This window comes from Aulostomus chinensis, chromosome 12 (genome assembly GCF_037954235.1).
Source record: "Aulostomus chinensis isolate RoL2024-O1b breed Wild chromosome 12, RoL_Achi_v1.0, whole genome shotgun sequence".
Lineage (NCBI taxonomy): Eukaryota > Metazoa > Chordata > Actinopteri > Syngnathiformes > Aulostomidae > Aulostomus > Aulostomus chinensis.
Genome location: NC_141331.1, coordinates 5,885,440 through 5,900,330, shown reverse-complemented (window position 1 = coordinate 5,900,330; position 14,891 = coordinate 5,885,440). Strand labels below are relative to the sequence as shown.

The 14,891-nt window shown below is 43.7% G+C and overlaps 1 protein-coding gene across 1 annotated transcript in view; it reads right to left on the bottom strand.

Annotated features, from left to right (window-relative positions):
• Positions 1-1,136: 1,136 nt before the first annotated feature.
• lrp1bb (low density lipoprotein receptor-related protein 1Bb) overlaps positions 1,137-14,891 on the bottom strand; it is a 293,597-nt gene continuing 279,842 nt past the window's right edge. The window contains 9 exon segments of the mRNA XM_086219771.1: positions 1,137-1,341; positions 2,538-2,629; positions 4,518-4,668; positions 4,958-5,048; positions 5,615-5,691; positions 7,582-7,695; positions 9,700-9,804; positions 10,616-10,790; positions 11,289-11,450. Of these exon segments, the coding sequence (XP_086075897.1) occupies positions 1,137-1,341; positions 2,538-2,629; positions 4,518-4,668; positions 4,958-5,048; positions 5,615-5,691; positions 7,582-7,695; positions 9,700-9,804; positions 10,616-10,790; positions 11,289-11,450 (1,172 nt within the window).

The window sequence follows — 14,891 nt, the reverse complement described above, 5'->3', positions numbered from 1 at the left end:
AACATCTTTAGTGAAGTTAAGAGAGAAAAATGAGAAAAGACGACGACGTGGAAATAAGCCCCCTTTATTCAATATTGATTTACATTTTATATAAAAAATTACTTACATTTAATATATTTCTTCAAAATACAAGCAGCCAAACAACATACAAATCAAATACAAAATTATAAAATTTCTTATATTTATCATCTCCCTTTTCTAAACCAACAGATGTGTTCTATGATAACTTTTAACCTTTTTAGTCGCGGCGGTATATCTCTCCCTTGCTTTCATCTTCAATCCATCTGTTGACATATGAGACCTAGAAAAATATGATATTTCTGTCTTTTCAGTGTACAGTACAGGAACTGGGGATCTGATCGGAGAACATTCAAGGTGGGCTTCAATCTCTTTCACCAGAACATACCTTCATATGGTACAGCCGATTACTTTCAGAACAGGGATGATGGTGCTTGAAATCCGTGGAAACACAAGAGACAGAAGACTTGTGGAGTCACAAACAGTGCGAGGAAAGAGCGCGTCGGTATTATGGCCATTACTGGAAATCCAGTCGGTAGATCCATCCGGAGCAGAGGAAAGAAAAAAACAAATAAACCGAACAAAACAAAAAAACGAGACAGAACTTTAAAAAAAATATCAAGCTTTCACTGCTCACTCGTGAAGCTTGGTCACATGACATGTTAAAAACAACGAAAACCCTTAGCAACGTAACACATTTCTTCACGATACTCACAACTGTTCAGAGGAATTGAGCCGAGCCTACGTTCAGTACCACCACAAAACTGCAGTTCCACTTCAACTAGAAACAGGTATGGGTACAAATTTGAGTACTGAATTGAAACTGTGCACAAGTGTGGCATAAGGTGTTAATAAGATTGTTGCACATCAGCAGCTTTACGTCAGTGTCATACAGAACGGTGCTGCATAACTTCAGTTTGACAAACATTAGAAAGCAAACAGTAAATGGAAAATCAAACTCTTAAGCACACCAAGCACAGGACATTATGCTGATGCTAAACCAGTAAAACCTAAAAGCCTCATAAGGAGATAGAAAATTATTGTTTCCTCCTTCATATTATACATTGTATACTGTGGTAAAAAAAGTACAAAGTGTAAAGTTAGGCTATGCGGCGGTTTCATGAATTGTCCCCTCTAGTTTCTTTGGGAGTAGCTCTCTCCTCTCGTCAATACTGATGACTGGCTTCCGACAGTTCTGTCCGTCCATGTAGATCTTTGCATACACTGGGTTGGAGTAATTCATGGGCTGAATAGGAAGTGGAGAAGACGGACAGAATACCTTTATTATTCATTTTAGTATAGAACAAGGAAACACGATATGGACTGCATTTTTTAATCTATATCTTAAGCGCCATGCCCAGTCGCCAAAATAACATATTGACACTGTGTGAGTCTGCAAACCCTGGTTCCATGAGGTTCCATGAGGTTCCGTGTTTGTCCTTAGACTAAAATTGTATCAACGGTGCGTCACATGTTCCAGTTTTCCATCACATCCTTTTTTTCTACTACAGTTTTAGTCTAAATCAGGCTTTGTGCCCAACCCGGACCAGACAAGAACCCTGAAAGCAACTGAGAGGATTATTTATGACGATGATTTTGTTTCAACAACCTATGCAGTGAATGCAGATTAAGCTGCAACAGTCTGAGCTGTCTAAATGCGAGGTTACATGTCGATACGTGCTTTGTACAAGTACGATGTCAGTGTTTTATTGTGGTAACTGGGTTGGAGACGCTAACTACGTGACTGAGCTCGCTGCTCACTAGAGCTGGGTATCGCTCAAACATGTTCGGCACCTTGAAGTCTGAAGTCTCTTTTCAATATCAATCAATTTGATTTGAACAAAGTGAAACTTACTGTTACAGATGTTATATTTTGATTTTTAGCTCCTTGGCTTTTTCACACACCCAAAACAGTGTCATGAAACAGAAGAATGTATGAATCGATTTACCAAATTGTGGTTTAACTTCTAAATTTCAGCGAAGTGGTGTTTTCTGCTCAAAGATGTTCTACGACTTAAAAAACAAACTATTACTTTGACGTTTACACCCCAGGTGCTGTCGTTTGCTATTGAATGAGGAGGCAACATCCAACAGTACTGCAGCAACTCGGTTAGAGCCATAAAAGTATATTTTAGTACAAGTTTGATACCCAGTCCTACCAATAACTTAGCTCAGCAGGTGCATTACTGTCTCTTCATCACCTGGTGATAAATATGAGTACTTCCTCTTTGAAATTACACAGTATAATAGAATAATACCAACTGATGTTAATGGGAGGACATACATTACTTCTGAACTCTAAAACCAAGACAAAACTCTTTACCTCAGTAAGCAGGTGACATGCAGGAGGAAGCCAAGTTACACAGGCAGCCATGCAAACACACATTTCTACCAAAATACAAGAATAAAGAAGGGGATCTAAATCGCTTCCTTAGCATTTTGTGAGATGCCTATGTTACATTTGTTACCAGTAATCATAAAAATATGAAAGGAATGAAACATGTCCTCCTCAGTCAAACAGATAAGGAGAATTCACCTGTCCAGGGATTACCTCCTTGGGCACAGAATTGATGCCCAAGGTTCGAGGATCACTGGATTTTACACACCAGCCCTGCAACAAAGCAAGCATCAGCGCTGTTTAGCATGCCAGGTTACATCACTGGTTATATACAACATGCACAAGCTCAGTTAAAAGATTCATGGCATTCAATGCAAAAATAAACCGGTCCTGGAACAGAGGGAGGGAAGACTAGGAGAGAGTGGCAGAAGAGAGAAGCTACTTTAGATTCCAGCCAGCGCGTCTCTGTGGAGAATACATCCAGATTGGACTGACAATAGCAGATGTCAAAGTTGGCAGGGAGGAGGAAAAAAAAGCCATAGCATCAGGCTTCAAGCTGTAGCAGGAGCCAGATAGGAACATCAGTGAAGGTGTTATGATTCATTTGATATGCTGAGTGTATGAGTGAGGTTGAGTGCCATGAACAGAATAAATCACCAGCCAGATGAAAAGTCCCGTCGGCTCCTTGCATCGGTTTCTGCACACTAGCAAGGTTGAACAAAACCTGCAAACTCTGGGATCTTTTCAATGGAATCCTGTCAGTGCTACTGGAGATAGCACATTTAGCTCTTCACCAGAAGAAAGAGGGCCTCTGAGCCCTCGGAGGCAACACAAACACATTTAGATTCTTCTTTCCTTTTGTACTAAAATTCTTGTCATTATTTTTGTTTCCCAGATAAATAAAATCCAATCTAACTTGCTTTAGCTATTCAGCATTCCATGAAAACGTGGTGTGCCTTCATTCATTAGGATGTGGAGGAAAGAACCGCTGCCGCCACGACAGCAGCAGCGACCAAATATTGAATGATCCCATTCACCTTTGTGCTGCATGAATGTTTGTGTGTGTGTGAAGCGTGTGTGTGTGTGTGTAATTCAGGTGTTTTATGTGTATCAGCAGAGTGAACCTCTACACATGTATGTGGCAGCGTGAGCCTGCTGCAGGAGGACATGTGTTGGTGTTCATGTGATATTACTGGTGTCATGCAAGGGGTCCAGAGCAGTGGTTCTCCACCTGGGGATTCTCCACCTAAGGGTTCTCTATGTGAGGGTTCTCAACGCTCTATAACATTCATATTGTTTGGCTAATATAATTGTTTTACTCCATGTGTGAGAATCAAAGTTTTCCTGCGTTTGAAAGCGACAGACACTAATATGAACTAGTAAACTGGCTGGACTGGGAGACTCGTTAGTCAAAGCTGAGACGTACGCGGCAGCATTTGTTCCCTTCCTTGTTATTTGAACCCTTTCACATGTTGACCGTGAGAGTGCAGTCAGTTAAATAAATCTAAAACACTAACTGCAAATTCATTCATGTTGTTCTGTGGGCAGCAAAGTGCACAGAGTGGGAGGGAGCTGCACTCTCACTGGTCAGAGTTACTGCTGATGATATGTTCTTATGCTATTTTGTTTGCATTCGTAGAAATCTCACTTGTGTGTGTGAAGTGTCATCATATCAACGACCAGATCTCATATCAACTGAATCTCACATTCTGAGGAATCACTAATCATCAGATGTTGCATTGAAGAATCAGTGATGGTGCTGCTTCTCTCTCTTGGATTCTCATGATCACTCGATAGCAAATTACAGCGCTTGTGAGAATCCTTTTGTTTTACATCACGTTATCTTGTTGAATCTTTTAACTTTCTCAGCCTTAACAGGGAGGGTATCCCATCATGTAGTACCACGTAGTAAATATGTTTAAAGGAGAAAGTGATCCAGTGATTTCCTGAAGAGAAAAGCCTGAGTAACATAGGATAATCTATTGATCTACTGGGCCTGACGGGAGGAGCAGCATCAACAAAGCTGCATGACATGACAAATGATGCTGTGTTTAAAAGCACATTCGGGTCACACACACACACACACACACACACACACACACACGCCAAGAAGAGTTTCACTTAGCACTAGTGAGCTGAATGTGGAGCTCACCACACAAACCTTATGGGGGTCCAGAGTGAAGCTGGGTCTCAGCAGGCTGCCAGCATCGGCATGGTTGTCATGGTCTACTTCATACATGTTGTATGACGGGTTCCCAATCTCCACGTTGATCCCTCCGTTGGTCATGGGCTGCCTCTGAACTCGCTTCCCCCTGAGGTGAGTGAAAAGCAGCTGTCATTAACGTGACACACAACACGCAGGTCAACTGAAGCACGCCACACATGGAGAAGACAACTTAGCAGGGCTTAACTGAGATCAGAGGCCTAGAGCGGAGATCAGTGCTCTGCAGGAAGTGTTCAAATAGAGCAAACACACTTTCAATTTAGCAAACAAAGACATCTATGCATCCATCCTTCCATAGGGCTGTGTGCTGTTAGCTCTCCCGGCCCCGGCTGCTGTCTGCCTGGTTTTGGATTTTGTGCCATTATTTATTTACTTACCTTTGCCTCCGTCTGCAGATGTAAACACCTGCTACCACTATCACAATCAAGATGACCAGCAGGACCAGAGGCACGATGATAGCGATGCTCCCTGGGGGGGGGACACACAGGGGAGGGGATGGGCAATGATTGAGAGGAGCAAAGATGGCTGCAGATAGGCCTGTGAAGTCTGTCATGGCGGCTGACAATAGCATCAAAATATTTACAGCCACGACAGAAGATATTGCTGTTTTACTGACTGAGACCCTAGTTTCCAATATGGCTTCCAATCACAAAGTGCTCATCCTCGGAATATTCATGTAAATGCATCATCGCGTCCATAAAGACGTGCATGAATTTTTGACTTTTATTTTAATGTTATTTTGAGACTGTATTTGGAGATTATAGACCTGGTCATATTAAATGTCTCAGCCTCGCCTCGTATGATGTCTCTGTCAAACCTGGGACACATCAGGAAGGTAGTCCTGTGTCCTGAAGGCGGAGACATTTCTAGAAAGGCTTTTCTTCTTCTGATAAACAGAAGTGAGACCCGAGTGAACAGTGATGGACCAGCAACAGCAGCTTCTCTACTTCAGATCAGATGAACCTGCTAATGCTAATAACATTTGTAGGATTTATGATGATAATAATAATGATAATAATAATAATGATACAAACCTCCGCTGGTATTGTCTGATCTGCTGCTTTTAGGGGCGGGTCTCTCACACTGTGTTCCTGCCCAGTTAGTGGAACATCTGGAGGTCAAGACAGAATATAAATAGAACATCTTTAGTGCTCAGTGGACTTGACATAAAAAAGAAAGAAAGAAAGCAAAAGAACTGATGAGAAAACACCTTTAAACAATGAAGTAGAGTATGTTGTGACAGACAAACCACCACCCTGAAGAGAAAGCACGATGTACATGTCGTGTCCTTAAAAACATTGAATACTCAGTGTACAAAAACAAAATCAAAGGATGACAGCGGGGAAAGTCGTCATCTCATTTGTGTTCCAATGGGATCCGATGGGCGTGATGTATGACCCTTGTTAGAGGAGGCGATATCTAATTTCACACGACTGACGCAGATGGGTCTGTAAAGCATGAGCGATCAAGGGGGTGCGACTGAGTAATGACAGTATGAAATCACTCTTAATTACATGCACGCTATGAATCAGAACATCAGGCTATCAAACAGAAGAATGCAGCAGCGTACATATGGAAATAAATCACATCCCCGTAACGCCACACAGACATGAATTTTAATCGAAAATTAATCTCCTGCGGGAAGTGTAAAGCATGAAAAGCCTGATTCCTTAAAATATCTCAACCTGACGTTAATCAGCAGTAACCGATGAGGTATCCATCGTAGCTGATGACCGCTCGATAACAAACAGATTCAACTTGCTATCATGCACAGGTTGCAGATGCACAGTCTGATGACCACAGGATGTACACGGTGTCACATTTTAGTCTCCCCCCGTTCCTGTGTGAGGACTACATGGGATGGGTGAATGGGTGACAGTGAGGGGCAGCAACGACTCATGCAGCAACTAATCATGTAACAAGTGCCACACTAACAGAACGCTAGTATTCTTAAAAAAAAAACAAAGAAGCTTGGAACTAAGAAGAAAACACTGAAAATACTGTCTAATAATCCTTCTGTGCCAGAACTAATGGTGCTACAACACTATATTCAGCCAGTATTTTTACATTATGCTAGAAAAAGTCAAAATTATTGTTTTAATCTGACGAGAACTGAATTTTGAGATTTAGATTGTTCTTTAAATCCAGACTTACGTACCTAGAGAATACGGTTTGGAATTGAATTATTCTGGTGTGTCTACGCTTCAACTGGCGTGGCGTTCTGCACGTCCTGTTCCCCTGTGATGAAAGCTAACAGTGAACCATCACAGCAGGTTCAACATTCCTCTGATACACAGCATTTCTGAACAAACACTGACTGTACGCTGCCTGGGCTTAAGGAGTTTGTAAGGCTACTGTTCAACAGGCACACCACTTGTTGTTGGTGGACTTGTTTGGTACCTAATGAAAACATTGACGAATCCATCACAGGCACATTCTGCATTTGTTCCATATGAGTGGATTCTTCCATGTTTAATTGTGCATGTCAACCCACTGAATTAACACCAGAATGAGCAGTTTGACCCTAAAGAGGTCACGTGACAGATGATCTGTCATTTTCTCTGTCCTGTCCGGAAGAGAACATCCAGAAATAAGGTCTGCTAGAACAAATAAATTCTCAACTAGAAGTCAGACTCCCATCTATGAATGAACTTATTTTCTGGGCAGTCTAAAATTAGTGATGAGCTGTAATCGTTGGGCAACGATGTAATTGACACGAACGTTACACGCTAATTCCTGTTAGCTGTCCTACAGCAGCAGGCAGGGGGACGCTAGGACGGAGCACATTCCTCTCAGGCTGGATAGATGCAGTGGCGGTTTACACGGCCCCTCGCTGATGAACCGTCGAGCACTTGTCACGTGAACAGTTGCTACAGGGCAGCACTGAGGAGAAGACCCTACACTGGACAGGCTAGAGAATGGAGCCGGATGGAGTTGGTGGGTGGAGGTGTGAACAGAGGGGGTGGAGAGGGCTCTGAATACAGCTGGAGAGGTGACCTACTTGCAGCGTGGTTTGTTAAGAGCTGTTAATGTGCACATCCCCTCATTCTGACAGAAGTAATCGCAGGGGTTGGCCAGCTCATCACAACGTTGGTTCTTGAACCCTGATGTGCAGCTGCAAAACATTGTGTTGGGAGTGATAAAACGGCCCAGAATATGTATATTGTTGAACTTTATTGGTTGTTTGATTATTGGAAGTTGACACAATAACTACCCCCCCTCCCTCCCCTCCCCCCTTCAACAGCTTCACAAATCACAGCTGCGATGAACACAGCAGCTGCACAGCTCGCCGAGTGGAGGAACATCTGCAAGAAAAAACCTGTTACACCTCTTAGATATGTTTTCATTACCAAGAATAGAAGCTAATGAGGTGCCCCCCCCCCCCACAGAGCTGAAGGTAGCCAATATTGGATAAAAGTATCAAAATAACCCCACACATTTACTCACATGACACAGAAAACATGAATTCATGTCATTATTTATCAGAATATTTTGGATTCAAGGTTTGTATTCTTTTCTTCTTCTTTTTTTCTCCCCGGGTTCACATAAAAACAGCACAGTAAAGGAAACAAAATGTGTTTTACGCTGATTTACAAAAAAAAGGTTTTGAATTGTTGAGTGAATTCTGCATCATGGCAACAAGTGTAGAGGAAGTGGAGGGATTCTTTTGTTTCTTTTTTACATGCAGTCAAAGTTAAGCAAACCAATCACAGCCAGCAAGATGTGACATGTGAAAAACTATTCAGAGTACTGCCCGTAGATTTGTACCATTTAAGCTATAATCAAATGTAGAAGTGTGCCAAGAAGAAAGAACAGCGGTGTCAAAAGTCTACCAGTAAATGACACTGAATGTACTTTCATTGTGGAGATTGTTGTGTAGGAACTGAACGACATGGAAAGAAACCCTCTCCTCTGTGAAACACTTGCATGAACATCCTTGGGTAATTTCTTACTGCTTACTGCAGACGGATTCACTGATCTAACTGATGTGAATTGGTTTTGTGCAAAAGCCGGGTAACGTATGTACATTCAGTTCATCCTGAGTCAACGTGAGGACTTGAATATTTACCGCGGCTGCATTCTGAATCCTCCTCAGTCTTTTTACATGGAAGATGGAAGCATTATCATTACAATTTACACAACTCTGCCCTGTTAGGTTTTTCTTTCTAAGAGGACTTGATGAAATATGCATTTACTCTGAGTACTGAGGTCAAACATTTTTGATAGAGACGCATCTATCCTCTCATATAATCCCTCTTCTTTTGAGGGACGAAAAAAATAAATAAACTGCATTATCTGGATCTGTTGATCTCATCGAATAAGATGGGATCATTTGCATAGAAATTGATTCCATCCCCTTGAATTTTTTGAGTGATGAGCGCAAATTTCAATTTAGCTACAGTGGACAATGGGCAGCTTAGAAAAAAAGGCCAGTTGGCTTGAGAAATGGATTTCCAATTTCCTCCTTTGGGAAATTTTTTTTAACAGAGTGCTGCATGTGATTATAGCTCAGGTGGTATTAATCTAGGAGCACTGCTTTGGCTAATCTGTCACCCTGATTTCCCTCATGTCTGACAGTAAAGCTTTTGTCTATTACAAGTTTTCCCCATTGAGTTTCGTGGCATGTTCATCTCCACCGCCACGTACCTTAGCTTCTCCTTCTAGAGAGCAAACTTCTAAACCCCACCATTGGAGAGAGAGTCAGAAAAAGCCTGACATTAGCTCTTTACTGCAAGGAGGAACCGTGTGATATGCTCAGAATGGCAAGCCATGAGGGGTTTTAAACCTTTTTTTTTTTTATCTGTGTGAGAACCTTAAGCCACAGCGAGGTATCACACAGCATAAGATGGTGTACTGGCATCCAACCCCCTGCTGCGCCATGGCCTCCACATAGTGACATCAAACAGTCCCTCATTTAGGGGATTTCTTTCCAGAGGAAAGCATCTATCTTGTAGTACTCTTCAAGCGGGGACATGGTACCCGCCGACGGTTTGCACTTCTGCTTCTAAGGCCGAGCTTTGTGCCACGCAGAGCCAGCATTTGAATGGAGACAGTAAAAGTGAGACTACTGGTAGAGAACATTTTGCCTCTTTCCTTCACCCATTAAGCAGTGACTTACTGACAGAAAGGCAGGTTGGTGTCGGGGTCCAGGTGACAGGTGCCGCCATTGTAGCAATATCCGTCACACAGCTGACAGCTCGGTGCGATTCGGCCATTTGTACAACTGGTGGGTGAGGAAATAATGGATGTGAGTGACAATCAGAACTAAATGAAAAGCAAAGGTGACTCGCCAGAGTCACCAAATTTTGGAACTGTGAATTAAGTATCTGGAGCTTATGAAGTAAGCTAGTACGTGTTGTAGCCAGGGTACACATGGCTGGAACTAACCCGTGATAAAATATTTAACCTTTTACAGAGGGACTTGTAATATTAGAGGGAGTGTTAATATTACAACATTATTCTCACTTTCATAGAAAACTCCATTAATATGATCTGATGTTTGCTGCCATGACAACTTAAAATCAGTTGGAGAACGAGAGCAGCTTCTGATCACGTAGTTTTAATTTACTCTTTTCTTTTGTCGTGTGGTTACTGAAACTGTTTCTAACATCAACGGCGTGCTTGCGTCAGCACAACAACACAATGGGCAGCAGCTCAGAGGCCGGTCGACTGCAGAGATGAAATACGTGTGATACGAGCTCAGTCTTAAGGGCTTTGTATTTCACAGTCCCTTTTTAAACGGTCTCTGCTGTACTTAAAAACAGTGTTTAATCTGTGTAGTCAAACATACACATCGTCTGTCTCTAGTATTTCAATGACTTCTTTAAAACCTTAATGATTGCAGGATATTTAGCCCAACATATGTTTACAGTATAATCAAATCACTACATCCAGCTGGGACAGAAACAGACTGGATTTATTAAAAACACTCAGCAGAACTTACACTTTTTCCAGGAATGATGAAGAGTATGGGTCCTGGCAGAATCCTAGCAAGGATGAATGACCAGAATATGGAGCAGATAGTAAACACTCACTTGCAAACCACATCTCCAGTCTCCTCGTTAATGAGGCAGGGAGCTCCGTGGCATCGAAGACACTTGTCCACCTCACACTTGTTTCCCTCAAACCTGGCAGGGCACACACACTCCACATAGCCGCTACTGGATAACGTGCAGGCCTTGGAGTTCACACAGTAGTGATGACAGATGTCTGTTACATTCAGAGAGATAAAGAGAGCGTTGGTACGTGTAATAGGAAAAGCGGGAATGCAGTTTAGGCTGGTTTGATTGGAATTGTACATGACTTTAATAGGATTTAATTATCCACATCAAATGACATCCTAGTCACAGTTAAACACATCACCCCTTGGGCAAGCAACAGGAAAATACTAATGATGTGCTGCTGCCATCACACATAATGACTAAGAGTTGCAAAAGAAAATAGTTGATTGCTTCAGCCCGGAGAGCTCTCAGAGGTTGTTTGCTGGTTGTATTTTGATTTAAAACATCAGCAAATTTGTGGAGAGAAAATACAGGAGGAGTTTGCTTTCGTTACACACACAACCTGAATTTATGTTTCTAGATTTTATGCAGATTATGTAAATCACATCAATGCATCTTTGTAATGGTTATTTGAAACTAGGCTGAAAGGCTCAGGTCAATCATACTGAGTTTGTGCTAATAATCGGTCGTCGTGCGCATCACTCACGATAAAGACAACGATCCCCTGTGTATTCTGCCATACAGCGACACACCGGCTGGTTCCCTTGAGTCACGTCACATGTTCCCCCGTTTAAACAGTAGTTGTCACAAATCCTCCTCTCACAGAATGGTCCTGAGAAGCCAATAGGACAGTGGCATGTGGGCTTACCTGGATCAAGGAAGACGAGGAAAGGTTAAGAGGGTTTCAAAGACCAAAGCTAACGATGTAGCTTAGAAGCTTAGAGCTCCATGGTTATCTGAAATCTGCGGGAGAAACAGACAAATTAGATATTAATTCTCTGCACTAATCAAAAATCCAACATAAACACCCCAGTAGCTTTTGGTCAAGAGAACCTATAGCAATGCTAACTTAGCTTAGTCATCCCTGTGGCACCCCCCTGGGCGGTGTGTTACTTAAGATGCACCATTTACAACTGTACATACACACAAAAAGCAGAGAATCTTATTGAAATTAACTATAGTGGATTGTCTCAAGCTTAGGTTGTCTAACGGATTCAGAGTGGTTCAAAGATGCACGATCCAAGCGAAGATGTTCATCTGCTGCAGAGCAAACTGGGTTCATTTAATCACCAGGAACATTTCTAGTTAGCAAGTCAATTGCTTTGGTTATCAGTTCTTTCTCGTGTTTATAAAGTTGTCAGTCACACAAACATCATTTGGTAGGGGAAGCCGATACTTTCCACAGTGAGAAAATGAAACCTGCATTGACTGGACATCAGGTGGAAGTCAGGAGGCTGATATAATAGCCAGCAGTGTGCTTTGTGTGGTCACCGCCAGTGTATAATTGCCCATCAGTCTGTCAATCAAAGTTATGTTGTATGGCCTTTCTATCAGCTAAATAGAAAAGCCACTGGTATTTGTGGAGAGAATAAAAGCAACCATTCTTCCCTCCAGTCGTTATTCTCACACACACTCATGCGGGTCAAAGTGACAGCAGACTGGCAGGAAAGAAGGGCAGATGAGCCTCCCTTTCACTCACATATGTCCTCCAGACCCACCATGCACATCCCAAAATATTCCATCTAGACACTACATCCATATCATTCCAGCAGTGTTTCCAGGGTTTCACTTTCTCAACATGTTTATGTGTTTGCTTTGTTAAAGATGTGGCAGGAATGAAAAGACTGTTGAGATAATTGATGGCTCTCCTCTCCACAGGTGTCACATTTCTCCTCACACACACACACACACACACACATACACATACACATACACACACACACACACACACACACTAAGGTTTACTGTCCTTATTAGCACAAGCCCTAATCCTAATCCTAAACTTACCTAAACTCAGCTCTCACTTTAACCAAGAACACCCACCTTGTTTTGCTGCAATTAGGACTGGTCTTTAGTCCCTATGAAGATCAAGGCTCCTGCTAGAGTGAATAGTGTTACCTGAAAGGGGTCCAGTAGGCAACACCACCATCACACGTTGGCACACACATGTTCACGCGCGCATAAACACACACACACTGATAATGTACTGTTGTTTTATTTTTTTATTTCAAAAACAAACAGCAATAATATGAGGCAAATACACAGACTCTTCAATGATTCAACAGTTTTTGTTTTATTAAAAATTTTCTGTCCAATGAACAATAAATGAAACAGCTTGTGATTCAGTGGTCATTTGAAGCCTCGTCTGAAAAGTCTCCACAGCCAATTTCTCTTCTTCTTCTTCTTTGTCTCATTTTTCTGGTTGATCCTTTCAATTGAGGACCCCGGATCGTTGCTCTCTGTGACTATGATGTGCTCCGGCTCTGCCCTCATTTCCACGTATTGATGGGCTTTTCTTGCTGTGCCCAGCTCTTCCTGAGCTTCATCTTCCAACATCTGGTGTTCTTGTAGTTCCATGATTCCTGACCTGGCCTCATCCACAGCCGGGTCTCTCTGTTGGAGCTCAGTCTGCAGCTGCCTGACATTGGTCCTGGCCTCATCCAAAGCCAGGTCATTGCATTCCAGCTCATTCTGCAGCTGCCACATATTGGTCCAGAGCTCACCCACAGCCTGGTCCATTCGATGCAGCTTGGTCCGAGCCTCCACAAGAACAGTCTGCAGGTGGCCCTCCAGGTGCTTGACCTTTGTCCTGGCCTCATCCACAGCCAGGTCCTTCAGTTCCAGCTCAGTCTGCAGCTGCCTGATCTTGGTCCTGGCCTCATCCAAAGCCAGGTCCTCGCATTCCAGCTCAGTCTGCAGCTGACTGGCATTGGTCCTGGCCTCATCCAAAGCCAGGTCCTTGCATTCCAGCTCAGTGTTCAGCTGCTTGATATTGGTCCCGGCCTCATCCAATTCCAGGTCATTGCATTCTAGCTCAGTCTCCAGCTGCCAGATCTTGGTCCTGGCCTCATCCAAAGCCAGGTCACTGCATTCCAGCTCTGTCTGAAACTGCTTGATATTGGTCGTGGCCTCATCCAATTCCAGGTCATTGCATTCCAGCTCAGTCTGCAGCTGCCAGATCTTGGTCCTGGCCTCATCAAAAGCCAGGTCCTCGCATTCCAGCTCAGTCTGCAGCTGCTTGATATTGGTCCCGGCCTCATCCAAAGCAAGGTCACTGCATTCCAGCTCAGTCTGCAGCTGCCAGATCTTGGTGCTGGCCTCATCCAAAGCCAGGTCACTGCATTCCAGCTCAGACTCCAGTTGCCAGATCTTGGTCCTGGCCTCATCCAAAGCCAGGTCCTCGCATTCCAGCTCAATCTGCAGATGACTGGCATTGGTCCTGGCCTCATCCAAAGCCAGGTCCTTGCATTCCAGCTCAGTCTGCAGCTGCTTGATATTGCTCCTGGCCACATCCAAAGCCAGGTCCTCGCATTCCAGCTCAGTCTCCAGCTGCCAGATCTTGGTCCTGGCCTCATCCAAAGCCAAGTTATTGCATTGCAGCTCAGTCTGCAGCTGCCTGATATTGGTCCTGGCCTCATTCACAGCCAGGTCCTTCAGTTCCAGCTCAGTCTGCAGCTGCCTGGTATTGGTCCTGGCCTCATCCAAAGCCAGGTCCTCGCATTCCAGCTCAGTCTCCAGCTGCCAGATCTTGGTCCTGGCCTCATCCAAAGCCAGGTCCTCGCATTCCAGCTCAGTCTCCAGCTGCCAGATCTTGGTCCTGGCCTCATCCAAAGCCAAGTCCCTCAGTTCCAGCTCAGTCTCCAGCTGTGAGATCTTGGTCCTGGCCTCATCCAAAGCCAGGTCCCTGCATTCCAGCTCAGTCTGCATCTGCCTGATATTTGTCGTGTCCTCATCCAAAGCCAGGTCATTGCATTCCAGCTCAGTCTCCAGCTGCCAGATCTTGGTCCTGGCCTCATCCAAAGCCAGGTCCCTGCATTCCAGCTCAGTCTGCATCTGCCTGGTATTGGTCCTGTCCTCATCCAAAACCAGGTCCTCGCATTCCAGCTCAGTCTGCAGCTGCCAGATATTGGTCCTGGCCTCATCCAAAGCCAAGTACTTCAGTTCCAGCTCAGTCTGCAGCTGCCTGGTATTGGTCGTGGCCTCATCCAAGGCCAGGTCCTTCAGTTCCAGCTCAGTCTGCAGCTCACTGGTATTGGTCCTGAGCTCACCCACAGCCTGGTCTATTTGTTGCAGCTTGGTCCAAGTCTCC